The sequence below is a fragment of the Mastacembelus armatus genome, chromosome 19, assembly GCF_900324485.2.
Source record: "Mastacembelus armatus chromosome 19, fMasArm1.2, whole genome shotgun sequence".
NCBI classification, from domain to species: domain Eukaryota; kingdom Metazoa; phylum Chordata; class Actinopteri; order Synbranchiformes; family Mastacembelidae; genus Mastacembelus; species Mastacembelus armatus.
In genome coordinates, this window is record NC_046651.1 from 12,194,494 (window position 1) to 12,214,489 (window position 19,996).

General features: G+C 42.5%; 1 protein-coding gene across 2 annotated transcripts in view; it reads right to left on the reverse strand.

Annotated features, from left to right (window-relative positions):
- Nucleotides 1-19,996, reverse strand: part of dnmbp (dynamin binding protein) — a 33,916-nt gene that overhangs the window by 2,774 nt on the left and 11,146 nt on the right. Inside the window, exons 4-15 of one of the 2 annotated variants that reach the window (XM_026315482.2) lie at nucleotides 17,110-19,341; nucleotides 5,033-5,238; nucleotides 4,458-4,557; nucleotides 4,029-4,176; nucleotides 2,979-2,996; nucleotides 1,954-2,153; nucleotides 1,699-1,829; nucleotides 1,459-1,563; nucleotides 1,150-1,278; nucleotides 701-1,033; nucleotides 415-603; nucleotides 128-326 (exon numbers count right to left, since the gene is read on the reverse strand). In XM_026315482.2, the coding sequence (XP_026171267.1) occupies nucleotides 128-326; nucleotides 415-603; nucleotides 701-1,033; nucleotides 1,150-1,278; nucleotides 1,459-1,563; nucleotides 1,699-1,829; nucleotides 1,954-2,153; nucleotides 2,979-2,996; nucleotides 4,029-4,176; nucleotides 4,458-4,557; nucleotides 5,033-5,238; nucleotides 17,110-19,341 (3,990 nt within the window). Of the gene's footprint in view, nucleotides 1-127; nucleotides 327-414; nucleotides 604-700; nucleotides 1,034-1,149; nucleotides 1,279-1,458; nucleotides 1,564-1,698; nucleotides 1,830-1,953; nucleotides 2,154-2,978; nucleotides 2,997-4,028; nucleotides 4,177-4,457; nucleotides 4,558-5,032; nucleotides 5,239-11,921; nucleotides 13,872-17,109; nucleotides 19,342-19,996 lie in introns of those variants that run through there. The other variant, XM_026315483.2, reaches the window with a different exon arrangement.

Below are 19,996 nucleotides of genomic sequence, written 5' to 3' on the forward strand. Positions count from 1 at the left end.
CAAAACAAGAAAAGCAATGGCAGACATGGAAATAGGTTTTATGGCTGCACCATATCTGTCAGTGTCAAAGGTTCAGACATAAAACCATAGAGCTGATTAGTTAAACCCTTTTCAGTAGGTTACTGACCTCCATTATCAATAAGCCAGCGGTTGTGGCTACCCATGGGATCCTGCTGCTTTATTACACCCACAAGGTCTCCCTCTAATATAGAGACATCCAGATCTTGGGCAGCATTGAAATTCCTCTCAGCCTGGAAAAGCTTCTCAGGGCCATAGCGTGCCATTAGTCCTGCACGATGCTCATCTGTCTGCATGATAAAGTTGGGCTGAAAGACGCACAAGTACAAAACTGTTGGTTAGACCACTGTAAAACTTGTGCATTTTTACGTTATGGCAGAAATGTGTTCAACTCACAGGTCCCTGCAGTTGCTTTTTAGTGGTTTGCTTCTCCAGAGTCTTCTTCTCGAAGGGTTTTTTTGTGGAGGTGGCTGGAGGCAGGTTCTCCGGGCAGAAGCTAAAACTCTGCAGAAGTTGGAGAACCCGACCATACTCTTCTTGGAACTGTGCAATCAGGTTGCCCTCTGTGCCAACTTTGTTAGAAAACTGGAGTAAAGAAAAGGTCTGCGTTAATAACAGAATGTCACAGGTACAGCTGCATCCTGAAAAAAATTTGATCCATTCAGCTTTTGAAAATCCCAACCTGTAGGAGGGGCTTTAGCTCCCCCAGTGTCGTCTTTATGAAGTCCTTCTGAACTTGAGCAAACGCCCTCACACAGCCTGTGAACAGCTCCTCAGCTGCACCGTGGAACTTGGGAAGCTCGTCTCGAAGTTGGGCGTTGAGCGCCTCATAGTTGTTGCGCGCCACCTGCAGCTCATCCTGGACACGGCGATCCTTGAGACGGTCAGCTCTCTCTTTGCAGTTGTCGTAGTCCAGCAGCTTGTCAAAGCGCTTTTGGATGAGTTTGTGTGGTCCAGCAAACATGAGGAGCAGCTGGGTGAGCGGGTTGATGACTAAGGCCTCTGTGCGCTCCTTCTACTCACAAGGCGAGGTCAGAGGGGTTGACAGATAATGTGACGTGATGAGAGGTCATTCATTCTTAATGCTCTTTTAGAATAACTGAATAAAGATAAAGAAAGAAGAGAACTCACAAATTGGGTAAACTGTTTGTCGCTGATGCAGCGATGAGCTCTCTGGAAGCCTTCGGGGTCCAGTGTGGTTCGCTCTGTGTAGATATCACAGAAACTGATGGCCGCTAAAACCTTCACAGACGCCGACTCCTGAAAATGTACAGTGCACAAACACTACATTACACAATATGTTTTACTGGAATATAACTGTTCAATAGATAAAAACGTATTGCATGTTTTATAATGCAGATAATTCATCTATAAATCCTTTGCTCTTCCATGATCATTTGATTTATTAGCGTCTCACTGATTACAGCAATGGGCTCCTACCCTGATGTGCTGCAGGTATAAGGAAATGTCCCTGATGAAAGATTTGATGAGTCTCTCCTGCAGCCTGAACCTTTTCTCAGCCTCATCAAATACTTCATCTTTAACCTGGAAATAGAAAAACAAAAAAAAAAAGAAGTTCACTTTCATTCACAACACTTTCACAACACTTCATTTCCTTGACCTAAATGCAGACTTTCACTTGGGTTAAGAACTCAGCTCGGAGCAGTAAACATGCTGTACCTGGGGTGAAATTCCTGTGAGGTGTTTGAGGTGGCTGCTGACTCGGTTCGACTTTTTGATAATGGAGTGCATGCTCAGCTTGGAGATCTTATCAATGAATGTGTCCTCGTCACCTTTCCTGTACTTCACCACTGTGGACAGCAGAGTGAAAACACAAAAACTGACACTCAGACCGGCAGAAATTAAACGTCAGTTCGCACATTTCGTATGCTGTGGTAAAACTGTAAGCGCAGAAGATTGTGAGGGGTTTTATACCAAGGTCTTTTCTCCGCTTGTACTCGTTGATGTTTACATTGATCTCCTTGACGGCCTGCAGAGCCTGAGTCAGCTCGGGACGGTCGTGGTGGCTCTCCGGCGTGGCCCCCAGCAGCTCCATCAGCAGCAGTGGGTAACGCATCACTCGCTGCACGGGTTTGATCAGGAAGGAGCCAAGGTTGATGTAATTTGTTTTACCCCTGGAAAAGAGTCACAAACGGCAGGCGGTATTTGGGTGAGAGGTCAATGAGGACGTGTGAAGTACGAGACTCACACAGTCACAGCTAAAGACAGGTTGACAGGAAACGATTCTTCCCATGTTCATGTCGTACATGTCTCTGTATCATATGGATAGCACGATCCAATGATATGTGACCATCATTATCTGATGAACAATACAGTTTTTTAGAGACATAGAAGAACAGGGAAGATAATTAAAAAAAAAAAAAAAACGATATTGATTTGCTTAATTTAATGCAATCTAGAGGACAAACAGCTCTTTTATTTACAAGTTTAATTGTCTAATTTGGTGATAATCTAAAACAAATCTATTGTCATTTTTACAAGAGATGTCATGTTTATGGTGTTAGAGATGGATTTTTTTTTTCTGTCGCTGCAAATTGCTATTGCTGTTTCAGTCCAGAAGATGGCATTAGGCGTGTTTACCAGGATTTTTTATTTTTTTTTTCTTATCTATACATGAAGGGAAGAGGAGGGGTCAGGAACATTTTGAACACTGCTTTTCAAAACAATAGTATTAAACAAACTGTACATGTGCACATGCAAACACACACAAACACAACAGAATATGCATGAGTCCATCTCAGCCCAGGGAAGGAAGATGAAGTGTCCATAAAAGGCCAGCACAGACGTTTTAAAGCCTTCCACACTTAGAGGGCACTTGGATTTTACATGTTGTAAACACTCACACACACACAGGCCATTTCCAAAGGGGTTAGTGAGCAATAAGCATGCGGTCAAGATGATTGTCATGCTGGAAATCAACACTTGTTATGAAGACTTACCACTCTCGATACATGGCCCTGTCGGAGTGGAGGATGAAAAGAGATGGAAGAAATAACAAGGACAAGATTTATAAACCTATGATTGGATCAAAACATTCATGAAGTCTTAAACTGTGCAGCACTAAAACTTCTCCAGGAAGTGTTTCTCGGATAAACTGAGTCCACAGAATTTAACTTGAACTTTGCAAAGTCAATAAAACGGTCACACCAGCTGTACTTGTGGTTGTTATGGTTTTGTTTAGTGAATCCTCTCTCCGACCTGGACAAAGGCCCAATGTGGCAGTAAAACATGTTTCTTAAAAGGTGGCAGCACACATGACCTTTTCAAATTTCAATAGGCTGCAACCGACACACGCACACAAACTTTAGAAAGGGTATTATGGTCCTCATAAGGCTGCCAACTTTGCCAAGTTTACTAAATGATGAGAAAAACAAAAAAAATTTCAAAAGAAACTAAATGCAGCAATGGGTTGTCAGGGTGTCTGAACCTTCTGGCCTTACAAACCCTGTGTCTGAATCACAGGGTAGACCTGAAACCAGGTAGGGCACATTCTTATACTGCTTCACATTACTTAGCACTACAGACACCCTATGAGGTAGGAGGGCAGGATAGAGGAGTGAGATTATGGTCTGGTTACACAAAAAAAATGCAGGTTTGAAGTGCAAATATTTTTCTGACTGAAAAGGTACTGCTTCTGCTTAAAGAGTTATGAGAGATCCAGAGATCCCTCTCATAACTTGGCCACACATTAAAGTTCAAGGTCTACTTAAAATAAAACGATCATAAATGAATCCCATGTGCAACAATACTAGTCCCATTACAGTTTCACTTACAGACCTCTACAAACACTAAATGATAACCTTCTTTTAAGTTAATATTTTTTTTTCTTAAACTGTGTATTCATATTAGTGGGCACTCTGGCTTTTTCATGCTCATACACAAAAACATGCACAGTTTTGTTCACTGACATGCAACAAAGGTGAACGAACTTGATTTTTAAATGTCCACTGCACAGGTTAAAGCTCTACTCTTTCTACTGAGGGACTCACCTCAGTCTCTCCAAACACTCCAACACATGGTGCTGGATGTTTTCATCTTTCTCATAGCTCTCCAGCAAAGAGATGGCATCGTCGTGGTTCTGGCAGTAGATCTTGTACACTTCCTCCAGTTCGGCTTTGAAATCCAGAAATACCTTTCCTGGGAGCACGGGGTACAGAAGCATCAGGTCATGTGTTCATTAAAAACACAGTAAGTCAGGTCACTTGATACAGACAGAAATCCAAACTGGGAGTAATTTAGTGAATTAAAAAAACATTTGTGTAAACTTAATTCATTACTTTTCAGTATTATTCTTCAGGCGGCAGTTTACAGTTGAAACAAAGCACAAAGCAGGGCACACAGAAAGAAGTCACCTGTTTGGACTGTTGATAAAACAATTAGCTCACAGAAAATACAGCTTTGAAAAACGGGCTGCTTACCGACAGAGTCTGTGTCCTGCAGTGTTTCTAACAGACGCTGTGACAGGCTGATCACAGAGCTGAGGTTGCCAAAAAGCCCATCAAAATCCACATTCTTCACCTTGAAGAAAGAGACACAGAAAGCATTACAACAGTAATAAAGTTCTCCTGTGTTGTTAACTGATATGCACTGGGTGTTTACATGCACATTGGCAGGCTGTTTTCTGCATGTAAACACTTACACCAGATTCTTGAAATCCCGCTACGCTATAATTACTCCAGTTTTCAGAAAACCGGTGGTACTAGCTGGAGTACTAGTATCACCAGACATAGAAACCATGACATGCCAGGTTTCATATTGTTCTCTGTCACATTTACAGGTGGCACCAATGAAATGATTACAGCAGTAATGCAGATGACACACTATGTTGTTGCTCTTCCTAAACTGAAGACTAGATGACGACGGTATAGTAAATCCATCAAAGGGTGAAGTGCAGCAAAAAACAGGCGGAAGCTGCTTGTTAAACACAACGTTAATTACCCAGGTTTCATTGTGTTCCAAGCAAATGTCATCCCACATATGAGCTGAGACCTACCTGCTTCTTCTGCAGTGGCTCGATGATCTCCTCAACACACATCTGCAGATCTTTGAGGTAGTCCTTCTCTGTCTGCAGCAGCTCCTCGATGACCTTTGACCTTTTCTCCAGCATCCTTAGCTCAGCGCCCGTACCAGCAGTGGGGGTCGAATCCGCCGGTGGAGTCGAATCCAGGCATTTGGGTTGGGATGACAGGATTGTCATCTCTGAAACAATAGCAGGGATAAAGATTTAGCTTCATCTAAATGTGAATCCATCTAAATCTAAAGTTTCCATTTCTGATCATTAATTGGCATAAACACAAAGCTCATTTGTTGTAGCAAAAATGGGTTGTCCAAATTTAAAGAGGGACACAGCAGAGAGAAAAGCCCATGTCCTAATTCATTGTAACAAAACATGCTACTGCCCACCCAGCTAGTCCACCCACTACTCTTCGTCTTGTCTGACTAAGCTTTTGATCAATGTCTGCTATCACTCGCAGAGGGCTGATCTCTGGGGGAGCCTGGGACTGGAGGGAAAGCCTAGTTCACGCACTGCTGCTTTTTAAGAATGGACTTAAAACTGGAGTGGACTCGGGCTCTTTGTGTGTGGCACAATGGCCTGTGACAGCAGCTACAGACATACAGGCTCTCAGGGACCAGGCAGACATTAAAGAAGAGGCTGTTAGAGAGGGACTGAGGGGAGAGAGATAACAGGAACAGAGTGATGAGAAAGAAACAGAACATGGGTGTACTGCTTCCATGATTGAATACAAAAACTGCTGATGAATAAATATCTGCAGAGGAAACACTGAATATTTCAGTGTAAGTATCTTTAGTATGTCAGGAGGAAAAGATTGAGCAAGTGTTATGGTGTGTTCATGGATAAGGGTGACGTCACCCCTGCTCCTCCAACAGATGCTGTCAGAGACTAATGAAGTTAACTCTGCTTATCCTCATGTTAACCCACACAGTAACTCAGAAATGCTTGCATGGCGCGCGCACACACACACACACACACGCACGTGCATGCACGCACACACGCACGCGCGCGCACACACACACTGGGGCCGATTGAAAATACCTACTTCACAACAGACAACTGAAGAAGCACCAGAGTTAAGACAGTGCAAACCTTCACTTAAAACTTCTTTTTTAAAATGCACATATAAAAATTTAGTGAACAGAAGTGTTTGTGTGGATGATCCCTGACCACCTGGATTTTATCTCCCTCCACTCTGACCTTCTTTCTCTCGTTCTCCCTCCCTCCCTCCCTCCACGTGACTTGGCTATGGCTCAACTCAGAGGAGCTTTTCCCATATCACCCTGCAACATCCGTCATGGCTGCTCTGCCGAATGCCAGCACCAGTGAGAAAGTAGCTCACTAAGGTTTTAAAAGTCATGTAGTAACAGAACACAAAGGCAGACTGAAAACAAAAGACTGAAATTAATTGGAATCAATCTGCTCATTCCCACGTTTGATCCTTTACACACACACACAGCCATTTCATACGCTCCACTTCACATGGTCAAACACACAGCTATTTCCATCATAACCAACCTGTGGAGCTGTATGACTTTGACCCACTTTCATGGAATTCCACTTTTCTTTCTTCTGCTAAGTATTATAAAGACTATACAGGCTCGTTTGTTTGCATGACTGCCCACACAACAGGCTTGAAACTATTGTACAATCATGTACAGAAAGAAAAAAAAAAAAATGTTTTCCATTGGTGTTTGATAATTTACCCAAATATTGTCTAACTACTGAATTTGAAAAGAACTCACTTCATATATTGCTAATCACACTGATAGGTGCCCATAATATTAGATGGAGTATAAAAAAATATGAGTGTAACAGGATCTGCAGCGAGCCAACAGGAAACACAAAACAATCATTCAGTACCTACTGAATCACACACCTGAGTGAATCACTCGGCACAAACAACCTGCTGCTGAAACTCTTATTATTGTATCAAGCCAATGTTTCCTAATTATCTTAGTGTGTAAACATAAATGTGAACTTTGAATTATCATTCACAATAGAAATATTAATAGAAGACAGTTTGAGGTGTCTAAAGTAACAAAGATGAATTTGGCCACAGTGTCGAGTGAGACGGTTAAACATTCAAACGCTGACCAGGTTACACATATTAGAGAGAAAGTTAGAGAAAATTCTGGGATATACTCAGTAAAGTTAGCAAGAGAAACCCTAAGTCACTTCACAGGAATCAGACAATTTGCAAATGGTTTTATCTTTACAACACATTATGAATCACATTCAGTGCTAATCCTTAAATTAAAAATAAACAGCAGACTGGATTTCTGCATCTGTCCCAACAGGGTGTGTACTTAAAAACACAAGACAGACGACATTTCTTACTACACTGCACCTTCTCCCTTCAGACCCCCACATGACTCCAGTCACAGTCACAACTGACACATTAGCCTAGGTCATCAAGGGTTTAACAGAGACAAAGAAGTTGATATCAGGCCCAACAATCAGATGCATTATAGAAAAAAACTGGACAAACTTTTCTACTAAATCTCCAAATGGATTCAAATGCACCTGAAATATTAATCACTAAAACACAAACTTAAGATTGTAAGAAAAGTAACCCCTGAAAACTCATGAACTCTCATTCTACACAGAAAAAGAGACTAAAGTGGAGAAAGAGGATGAGGATGATGAAGAGGCTTCACCCACCTGCTGCTTGCAACTTTCTTCACACCGCTTTAAAAACAAGCACCCCCACTCATTCCACACACACACACGGCGGTTCAGACAACAGCACTGATTATAAATAGTCCATTGTTGATCTGAAGTCCAGCTCCTGACTGCACATCCCGCAGCAAAAACTCCATTCCAGAGCTCCAATTACCATGAGAATGGATGGGAACCCAGCATGATTACACACACTAACAGACACACACACACTCACACACCAGGGAGAACGACCACTCAGGGTGACAGTAAAACCTGGAGCTGGACTAGAGCAGTTCACTGCTGACACTGAACAGGTTTCAACAAGCAGGGGCCCAAACCCAAACTGGAACAAAGTAATTTTCCTAGTATACTATTTTAGCTTTTATTATAGTGAATGTTGATTTATGCTCTTCAGGCTAATGCCCCAGGACAGATGTCACGTGAGCTTGTTAATGTTAAGATGTCAGATATGAACTTTCTGCAGTAGGGAAACTGGATAATAACACTGCTTTACTGACAGAGAGGGTCATTTTTAAGATGCCATGCCACATGAAATCACATTTGGCTACAGCATCAGGGCTCTGCAGAGTAAGACAGGTCAGGTTCAGAGAAGTTAAATCCACATCTGTGAGTAATCTGCTTCCTGTTTCACGGTCTACTGAAGCATGGCCAGGCTCCTCCTTTGACAAGCTGAATTCTATCAAAATGATGATCCTTAGTTTGCGCCATGGCTTCAACCTCAAACCATAACCATCTTCCTAAGTTAGTTTGCACTTAAGGATTCTTTACTTTTACACAATGTACAAATCCATCCAAGTAAATATTTAGTTTTTCTCTGTAGAGATTTAAATATCTTTCGATTTTTTTTCCCCAGTATTACACAACTTCAGCCAACCCAGTTTTCCAGTAATAATTCCCTAAAGTCATGTTCACTATTAAGCTGTGCCCAGTCACAACTATGCCCTGTTCACAGCAGAGTGCACAGTTACCACAGCAACAACAATAGCGAGGGGCCCACTTCATATCAGGCCAAGTTTTGGAGAGCAGGGAGTGTCTTTGCTTAAATGATCCCATGGGTGACACTGTGAGAATAAATTCCCACACTCTGCTCTGCCAAATGCAACAGTATTTACCTGACAACCTTCAACAAGCCATAACTTGCAATCAATACTGGATTTGTTTTCTTACACATATTATTTCACACATTATAGAGAAAGAGGCAGCACTGAATCAAGATGAATTCTCTGCGGGACAAAATCTTACATTTTTTAAACATTGTCCAACTGACTAAACACACGTGGGCTTTTATTCGGTTGTATTTCCTGTCTTTTGTCCAAATTTCTACCACCAGCTGTTGCACCATGTAGAATGTCATTTAAAAAGGAAGACATGCCATCCTGTTTATCTCTATTAGGGTCAAATGTCAAAAGGTCACATTCCAGCTTCTGGATAAATCTCATAGCAATCTCTATGCACCATAGCAAGTTGTTTACTGACACATGGAGCATTTCTTTCACATACAGTCTTGTGTTTAGTGTCCATTATCAGACACCAGCAGATGCATCTCTTCTTGTTTCCAAGTGGACAAGCCAACAGTCTAATTAACAATTTGAATAACTAAGCTGCTAAAATCTTGCATGGCAAACGGGACTCTCGCTTTCTTGGAATTTCTCATTTGGTCTGATCTCTATGGTGAACAACGTCCAATTACTTCAAGAGACCATCGGTTTTGCATATGTGCAGAGAGGGCTTTAGGAGGAACCAAACCATTAAGTGAGGGGCCTATTCGAGGGCAATGAGTTTAGTGGATTTTGCAGGTGCTGAACTATGGTGGCACATCATAGTAAAGGAAACCATTTTAAATATGGAAAACAGACAAATTATACAACATTTCTTCAGTTTTTATATGGTCAATTCATATAGAGTCTAAGGACTATTGCCTAAGAGACTGTGGGAAAATATTGTTCCTTCAGTACAACCTGTGTGAGAACAGCCGTGAGGAACTTGTCGACTTGTATGTGTTGCTAACAGCAGGACAAGTAAAGACAAAGATTTGCCTCTGGGCTTTATGAGTTACCTCATAACTCAGTAAGTGAATTATATTATGTGCTGTTATGTGATATTTGACACTGCTTCCCTTATTTACTACGAAGAGAGTATTTATCATTAGCCCAGAGAACAGTAAAATAATCACTGTATGTGTGAGTGTAAAAATGAACAAGTTCCCAAAGGTGAAGCCAAGATGTACAAGCCAAACGTAACATCTGGGATAACTACCACAAATTAACATTCAAACTAGTTTATTTGTTTGTTTACTTATCGGACTGTGCTACAGCAACACCAACAGCAGATATCTGTCATGGATAAACATTGATAAACATTTAAGTTCAAGAGTGCAACCATAACCACTGAAATCCAAGTGATCCAGCTGTCATGCTACATGCTTGTATGTATGTCAGATGAAATATTGATTACTAGCTTCTGTTGACTCTATTTAGGCTCTATAGATGATTGACAGAAGACTAATGCTCAATTACTGAAAATAAAAGCCCTTCTACATGTTTAAGGACAAGCCTTGACCATCACCTCAATGTCACTGAATCACGTCGTGCAAGCAATAAGCAATAAGCACTCAGGTGAGATGGTCTAATGTTTTAGCCCTGCAATCAAATTATTTCCTCAAGGCAAAACCTTGGCTGAAACAGTTTAACAAGATTAAGGGATGACACGACATTGCAGCAGCAATTGTGCATATGTGTGTGCACTTTGAAAAATGGCGTCATCTCTTAAATAAGCCTCCAGTGGTCACTGTACTGCGCACACATGCACTGGGTATCAGTCTAGTCCTGCTGTGAAGGAGTCAGGCCAGTGCTGGCCACCGCCTGGCACCAGACAGACCCCCGCCATCCACTCACCATGCTGACGCTAGGGATTAAGACTTGGACTCCTGGAATGGATATGTGGTGGGGGCCGATGTGGACTCTGTGTGCATGTGTTTCTAGGTGACTGGGGGAGGGGTTGTGGGGCGCCACCTGCTTCTTCTCAGACACAATGAAGAGAACCAGAAGAGTGCTCTCTCTATCTTTGATTCCACACAAACACACCAACTTTCTAATGTTGTATTAGTTCCTTTTTTTTACATTTACCCACTATGACTGCCTATCAGTCTACACAAATTAACTATCAGCCTATTATTTATTCCCTGGGCCACTTTTTGACCATTCATGAGCTGGGTATTCAACCTTGTCTCTAGTGTTAAAGGAGCTTAATAAGAGGCTAAAATAACTGACTAATGTTTTATGATCTCAATCATATATATATATATATATATATATATATATATATATTTGATTCAAGCAAATTTCTTCATTTGACACTGATACATTGCACCATTTGGCTTCTTTAAAATTAAATAAGGGGTTAAAATTTGCTCCTTTTCCCAGGCTAAAGGTGATGCAGTGTGTCTGTTGTGCATGTTTCACAATCACAAAGTCCAAAGTCTGACTAAAATAGCAGCCAGAGAATTTTGGTCTATGATTGTGTAAAATTTAGGTTGAAATGTATATAGTAAATAAAGATATGACTTGTTTACAAAACATGCTTAAAAACATCTCAGAGACAGTCGCCTTAGATTGCACTAAGACTGTATTTAGAATGAGTTGTCTCCCTGTCTGAAGAAAACAACCAAGAAAGTAAAAGACAGACCTTTCAGTCATGCAAAAAACTGAACAGACTAGTTATGGGTGAGCACAGCGTTATAGAGAACGAGAGTATGGCAGCAAACAGGAAACCTACAGTGGGGAATGACCTGTTTTGCAGGTTTCTACATCCACAAATTCCTGACAGCTCATTTTCCTGTGAGAGAGATGACACCGATACACACAAACATATACACACAGGTTCCAAGCACACATGTAGGAGGTGAGTCTGGGTAGTCAGCACTTTAAACCTTCTATCATTGATTAGAAGAGTACCTTTAAAGGTCATCAATACTAAATTGCAAGAGAGCAAAGACAATCAGTCTCTCCACTCTGTTTTATCTACAGAGGTTGGGCATGTTAGGAACTTTTCAGCCCATGTGTGCTCTTTTGTTTTTGTAAGATCTGTTTAGTAAAGTTGAGCTGTATTTGAGCCTGTCAACATAATGGTGATGAACTGTAGAGTGGTATGTACCTTATGCTGTGCAAATACAGCATGTGTTTACCTTTGTTATTTCTTCTGGCAGTGGCAAACTGGGACTTCCTCAGGGAGCTTGGAGCTGTCTTCCTGTAGAAGCTGTTACGATCTAGTGAGCCCACATAAACTGGCTTGCGACCCTGTTTTGAACCAATACTACCAGCACTTGACTCATACCCCTTTTCCCGCTCGTCACTGTGCCGGTATATAATGGGATCCTCAAAAGAGTGCATCTCCCTGAGTGCCAGCTTCTGGTTCTGCTGCTCAACCCATTGCTCACAGTGGGTTTTGCGATCCATTTTGTGGTAATCCTCATATTGTAGATCTACAGACACTGAACGTAGCTCTTTAAATCTGTCTCGGAGCTTGTGGCGAGAATGTTCCCTTTCTCTGGAATCATAGCCATCTTCATCGTCATAGTCATAGTGGTCCACGGCCTTCCAGTCATAGCGCTCCCTTGCTTTATAGTTGTCCTTCCTTCTGCTGTCATAGTCATCATCTCTTCGGTTATCAACTATATCCTTGTACCTATTGGAGATGTCCCTGTCCTTATAACCACTGTGTTCATCCAGTTCAGAGTCATACTGGCCCCTTCCTTTACTGGTGTACTTTTCCTCTGACCTTCGATTGTGGACATCTCTATCTTTGCTGCTATTTTCTCTGCGGTCATATCGATCATCTGCACGCCGGTCATAGTAACGGTCCTTTCGATTCCGCTCATCATAATAGCAGTCCTCCTCTCTACGTTGGTAGTAGTCCTTTTCTCTAAAGCGATAACCATCTTTAGAGTCATAATAATCCTTCTCCTGGTCATAGTACCGATCACTGTCCCTGTAATCGTCTCTGCGCGCATAGGTGTCTTCACGATCATAGTGGTCTTCGTACTCACTGTTGTAACTGTCATGTTCTCTGTGATCATGTTTACGGTGTCTCCTGCTGTCATAATACTCCTGCCCTCTGTCATCATAGCGGCCATTGTATTTCCTGTCATAAGTATTCCTGTACTTGTACTTGTCCTTATGATCATACTCCTCCAGGTCACTGTGACTCCTGTGGTCATAACGTTCAGAGTTATGGTCATTTTCTCTTGGCCAATCGTCTCTTCTTCTTCTGTCCTTGTCTGATTTACTGTACCCTTCTTGACGTCTCAAATCATTATTGTCTTTTTCTTGTCCTATTCTTCTGTAGTCCTGGTGGCCGTAATCCTCTGGGCCCTGGTAAAAACAGTGTTTACCTTTCCATTCAGATATCCTCAGTTCTAGGTGACCGTCCTCTGAACGAGGGTGGAAGTAAACATCCTGGCCGTGTGACCTCTTGTCTTTGAATGCTGTCTTGTACTGGTCTTCATATTCCCAGCTGGGTTGGGGGCAGACATTACCCTGTCTAATTTGAGACTGATCTCCCAATTGTACTGGCCATTGAGCTGGCACATGCACTGTCCCGCCTACAGGCACCACCATACTACTGTGCACAGGCACAGGGCAGCCTGGAGGTAAAAGTGGGTCACCAGGACTTGCTACCATGATTGGTCCTTGTGGCTGGCCAGTAGGAATTACTCCATACCCAGGATATCCAACCTGTTGCTGCTGAAGCTGCTGTTGGTGTAGTAGTTGTATCTGTTGCAAATGAGCCATCCTTTCTCTCTCTCTCGCACAGTCAGCATCCCCCAACTCCTCCATACTCTTCCCTTTCTTAACCGGGGCACCAGCTGCATAGTTCCAATCCACTGGACCAAACATGACTGGGTTGCCAAAAACCACTGGGCTCTTCATGGTCCTTGCTGTTTAAATCAGCCCACTTGGTACTGTTTGTTGTTCAATGTGGCTTATTCCTTCTGTCCAAAATCCTGCATTCCATAACAAAGCGCTGTGGGAGACTCCACCTGTCAGGCATATTGTCTGTAACTCTCCCACTTGTTTTCTCTGTCTCCTCTACACTGCTTCAAGCAAGACTGCCTGGCCCAAGCACCTCCCAGCCCTCTGTGTAACCAAATCGAACCCTCCCTGTAGCCATCTCAGCGAATCATGGAAGTGGGGGGTTACTGAAGGAGGGGCCTACTTGGGTTAATGATTCAGTGAAGTCACATGAGTGGAAGATTAAACGAACAGTCCCTCCCATTGTTTTAATTGGCTAATAGCTCCGTTTGCAGGAAAACAGTCTGCCTGGAGATTTTCTTTGATGAAAGATAAGGACTCATTTAAACTCTTTTCACAAACTGCCTTTGAGGGACTATGAACTTTTCTCCCTCCCTCCCATCAGATCAGCATTTTTCCATCCTTCCTTATATCCTGTTGGAGTTTCAATGTAATGTTCACCAGGTCATTAATACTCGCTGCAGTCACAAAAGAGATGGTGCAACTCATTCATATCTAAGTATACAACCAGCTCTAACATTCACATTCTAACTTTCAACACTGGTCCAAAGGCCATGATATTCTTAGGTAAACTGAAACTGAGTGCGAATCTAATGGCAGCATAGAAGTTTGACTTTGCCCTGTTTTTAAGGAGGGGCGATCATTTACACATGAAAAAGCCTGTGAGATATTTACGTGAAACATGTTTTCTGAGTGTGAAAACAAGTTAAATGGCAAAAGTAAATGAGAGTAGAGAGGGAGTGATTTTCTAGTGTGCACAGCCTGATAAGGCTAAGCAGCTACTGAAAAAGTAGCTGCTGCTGCTGTGTACAATGAGCTATTGTTGACAGTCCCCCACTCTCCAAAGAGACACTATCTTTTAGGATTAGAAAAAAAAAAAAAACTTAAGGCTATTCATAAAGCGTCTAGAAACTTTACTTGATGTCGTATTGTGTAAGACTATTTAATTATCAGTGTTCAACATCTTAGATTTCAGTGGCAGGGAACAACCGAAACTGTATGTTTGTGGACGTGTGAAATACAACATTCCTCTCCATGGCTGTGTAAGCTTAGGCTCATGAAGCTGTCAAGGACCTGATCGACATACTGCACATCTAGGAACAGCAGTGTGATGTCCAGGAATAAGGCCATATATCAAACTGTGTGCAACCTAGAAGTCTACCCATTTATACAGCTCACTGAGGGAAACCTGAAGCTGAAATGGATCCATGAAAACACTTTTGAACAGATTAGGCTGTGGTGTCACAGAAACTGAGGAAAGCTTTTTAATAGAGGGTTCAAACAATTAAAGGAAGCTGAAGGTCAAAAAGGAAACACAAACAGACAGAGTGGGGTAAAGATCTACAGATCTAACCAAGTTTTTCTTTTTTAGTTCTGCCAAATGTAATTTGTAACAGCTGTTTAAATTAAACTGCCATTCTCTGATATAATATATATATATGTAAGATAGAAAAAGTTCTTTTTTATGTATTAATCGATCACTCATTCAAACTAAAACAAATCATTAATACCATATTACAGTATTTATGATGCAACATTCATGGTGCAAAATTATATAAATGAAAATCTCTTCAAAACAAGCATTTACACCCTGATTGGTTCTTTCTGTTTTGATCTACTCTGACGTGCAGGCAGAGCGAGCTCAGTGTTCAAGTAACTCCCTGCCCTATAACAATAAGCTTCTATTGTCTCTCATGCAGTAACCTCAGGAACACACCCTGCAAAAGCAGAGAACACTCACTCCTACACATAGCAGTAGTATGACAAACAATTTTTTTTTTTTTTTTTTTTGCAACAAAGATCCTGAGAGTAGTTTTGCTCTGTACACGTCTTTCCGCCAGTCCTGCACTGAAAGGCAAAACAAAGGGAAACTTAATATCCTCCTAACTTATCTTGATAAGCTTTTTGTGTTGGATTAATGAGCTGATAATTACCATGTCAAACACATTACAATGTGAGTGTTCTTGGCTGTTTTAACATTCCAGGTGCTGACTATCAACCACCAATTATTTCACCACCTTCATCTGTTTCCATATGTAAGAGCAGCACAAATATCAAAGGAGAAACACACATTTAGTCTTTAGGTCTATTACTATGAAAGGAAGGCGTGAGAATTCCTGGACTGTGATGAGTAAATGGAAACTCTGTAGTGCATGGCCCTTAGAGAAAGCCATGTACCACATGTAAAGCCAATAAAACCTGCACATGCCCTTAGGCTGATTCCTTTCAGTGACAGACATCATTTATTCACATACAGCCATTTGTATGAATTATTTGTATACCACAAAAATGGAAACAATAAACACAGGCATCTAACCAGTCTTAATTGACTGGTATAAAGACCAACAAGTAGTAAATAAAACCAAAGTGGATTCCTCTGGTAGTATTTTTATTATCTATGTGAGATGATTTTAGTAGGATAGGGTTAAATGGAGGCAGATGATTCGCTGTGGCGACCCCTGAAGGGAGCAGCCAAAAGGAAAAGAAGAAGAAGTGAGATGATTTTAGCATAGTAAACAACAGCCTGACTGTAAGAGACAGTCTTACATTAAGAGAAAATCACAGACGGTTAACAAATTTATATAGTTTTAGGATATATGTCATCTCATCACCAAGCCAAGAAAGTCAAGTGTTTCCAATTTATCCCATTTTGACTGGTTCCCACCTGGTTCCCACCTCATTCAATAGTGACAGTAAAACAGCACAAACTGTCTGACAAACACTCTGCAAGCCTGCCTGTCCAAACAGTGTGGTGAGCTGTACCAAGGGCCATGTTACAGCTCGCCACAGCCACACTTTGGGCCCCAGTCTAAAGTGAGACATAACCTTTCCGTCTCCACTCCAGCAAAAACCCCAAAACACACTTACTCAATTTGGAAAAAACAAATGATGAATGAAAAGGATGACAGAGGAAACTTTGAGAAAGATTGAAGAGGGAACACATTTGAGGAGAAAGACAGAGACTAACGGAGCGTAAAAAGAGACAGAGGCCCATGTACATTGCTTAGCTTCTCACTATGTGCAGGAATGCACCTCGTACCTATGTGAGAAAGTGTTGGGCTGCCAAAGACAGCAATGAGTCCCCAGGAAATATGACATGGCAAAACCAAATCCAAACCAATTAGCTTTGGCTGATTGTGGTACAATCAATCATATACATTTGTATGTTAGGGATGTTTAAATGTATTTGTAGCATTAGATTAAAAAAATAACCATAGTAATAAAAATTATCCTAAATTCCTCAGTTTGAGCACAAATAAAGATATACAAGACACAATGTAAGTGCACAAGAGACATTATAGCCCTTATTTAAATCCACAGTCCACTGCCCATCAGTCTTACCTTGTAGCTGCTGCTGCTCCAGGGCAAGTGTCTCCAGCGTGTAGGTGCAGAACTCCAGATTCTCCATGGCTTGCATGCGGGCTGTCTCCTCCTCCTCTTCTTCCAACATGGCCCTGAGTTCCTCCGCCGTGTGTGCATATGCTTCCATGTCGTGCTCCACCTCTTGTAGCCGAAGCAAAAGCCGGTACCTCTCTTCCTCTTCCCTCTGTCTCTGACTGTCTAACTCCATCTCTCTCTCCAGCTCATTCTCAGCTTCCAGCTGATATTCAACTTCAGGTTCCTGGGCCACTGCAAGGTCACTAAACTCAGCCTGCCCTTCAGCTATCTGGTTGAGGAGGTTTTTAGCTGGTTCATCAGGGGTGTAGAAGATGGGGCTGCCTGTGGGGGGGTTGCTAGCTGCAGGAACAGTATTTTGTCTCGGGCAACGGGGAGGTGGACGTGGAGCAGGGCGGGTTGGTTTGTATGCAGCTGGGGCTGGGGGATGACAGACTCTAGGACGAGGAGGAGGAGGGCGAAGAGTTCTGCGTCTCTCCAGTGAGGAAGAGGCGGAGTTTGACCGCATGAGGTGGGAAACAGGAGAATGCGAGGAGCCTCGGATTATATCACTTTCATCACTGAAGTCTAAAATAGAAAAGTGTCGTGAGACACAGGGTTTCTGGCTCAGGTCGTCTACAGAAGACATATCCCTTGAAGCATCAGAACTCATGTTGTTATCACTATACAAACCAGTCAAGCTTTTCTCAAACTCAGAAAGCTGCTGGGAGAGCTTGGCCTCCAGGTCACTGCCTGAGGTTGCCAGGGCATCTAAGGGGATGGATGTTGGCATTATCCCATTAGAGCCACAAATTGTCTGCTGAGAACCTATCCTTGTCTCAGTACTGCCCATCATTATATCACCATCAGTGACGCTAGCATGGCGAGTTAGCTTCTTCTCCTTATGGTCTTCAACAAGATTAATTAAGGCTTGGCCAAGGCTGGCCTTTCTAGACTTGGTGGAAGCACCATCTGCTTGAGGCCTCTGATGGTATCTGCTGTCTTTAGACCAACCAGGCTGAGTGCGAGGAAGGGTCAGACTATGACTTAGTTTAGGCTGGGAGGATCGACTGTTACCATTAGTATAGTTAGACCGATTTGTGCCAGAAGATGGGCCATGGTGCCTAGTATTGCTATGTGCAGGCAGACTAGGCCGAGGTGGGAGTCTGGGCCTCGCTGGAGGAGTGGATTTGGGTCTCTCAGGCCCTCTTTGCACTGGAGTAATAGGTCTATGTGGCTGAGAGTCAGGCCTGGTTCCCCTCTCTTTTTGCTCTCTGTTATTTTGAGACCCAGTTTTGTTTTCATTCAACCTCTGCTCCTCAGTCTTTTCAAAGTAGTCCAAGTCCCACACCGTATGATCCTCATGTGTCCTCCATTCAGGATCTATCTTTGCCCCATTGGGACATAACTGACCTGAGCTGTATTGTGAAGTACAGCTGTTATCCTTATCGTCTTCTGGTTTAACAATATTTGTTTCCCCTGACATTTTCTGCTCATTGTCCTTAATTTTTACAAAACGATGAGGAAAGATACCATGTTTCCCTCTCAACTCGCCCTCCAGCCAACCATCTTCCAACGTGCTGATAACCCGTATGCGATCCCCGACATCAAAGTCCAACTCACCTGGCTCCATGGCCCGAAACTCATACAGAGCCACTCCATAGATACTGCTCTCCTCCTCTACCTCTTCTGCCACATCCTCCTTCTGGTCCTCACTGTCTTCTACACCTTCCTCCTCAGTCCCTTCTCCTACGTCAAAAGGGTCCTCATAGCTAATTTGCTGAGCGTCATCGTTCAAATACTGACAATCCACGGGTTCCTGAGGAGAACGAAGTGGACCAAGGAGCTCCACAAAGCCCTCTGGGAAGATGCCCCTGCGGCCCGCCAACTCTCCTTGAAACCAGCCTGGCTCAGGCAGGCCGGTGATGATGATAAGGTCCCCTTCACGGAAGTCCAGCTCCTCGTTGAGCTGTGCATGGAGGCTCATTAGGGCCCGGGCTTGGCCCAGGGCATGTGGTGGGAGCTCTGAAGCCTGGGCCTGAGCTGAGCGTTCAGACAGCTGCCTGGAGCGGCCTGAAAGGTTCAGTTCCTTTACACACGATGAGGGGAAGAGACCACGGATGCCCCAGGCATTACAGCCACGTTGCCATGATTCCCCCAGGTCCACAGACCCTCCTGCTTCTCCGACTACCACATCACCTAGACAGACATACAATAAGGGGGTTGCATGTATTATTCACATTACTAATAGGAGTCACATTTAAAGGAAAATGTTATTAAATAAAATTAAATGAAATCCTAATTGATCTGAACTGAAATGGATTTTAGATTACATTTATTATTGTATTTCTAATAACTTTATTAGGGTCAGTACTGCTGCTAATATATCTGGAGAATCAGGGATTAGAGGAATGTTGAATCATCAGCCAGAAGTCACTGGGGTCACATTCCAAAGACCCGTGGCTCCACCTCCCATTGTGTCTGGGACTTGAACTGGAATACTGCCAGTGCAACTATGGAAATTCATACTGGAAATCAACATTTCAACTCTCAGATATCCAGTACGGACTGTTTCCTATGCTTCCTATGATCTGGGAAGTGTCATCTATGACAAAACGTACACTGGAATATTGTTATTGAGCAAATTTTGTCATGGTATCAAATAAAAAAATAAGTGTATGATGAATTGCTGATTAGTTATGGAAGATCCTACTTAGGGCTAGTGAAGAGGTAAGTTGTGAGCTCCCATTGTTTCCCTTAGTATAACCACAATATTTGAACTACTACTATATGTAGTGTTGGTACCAGCACTTGTAGTAAAATACATTAAAAAGCAACAAAAATTTACAACTGC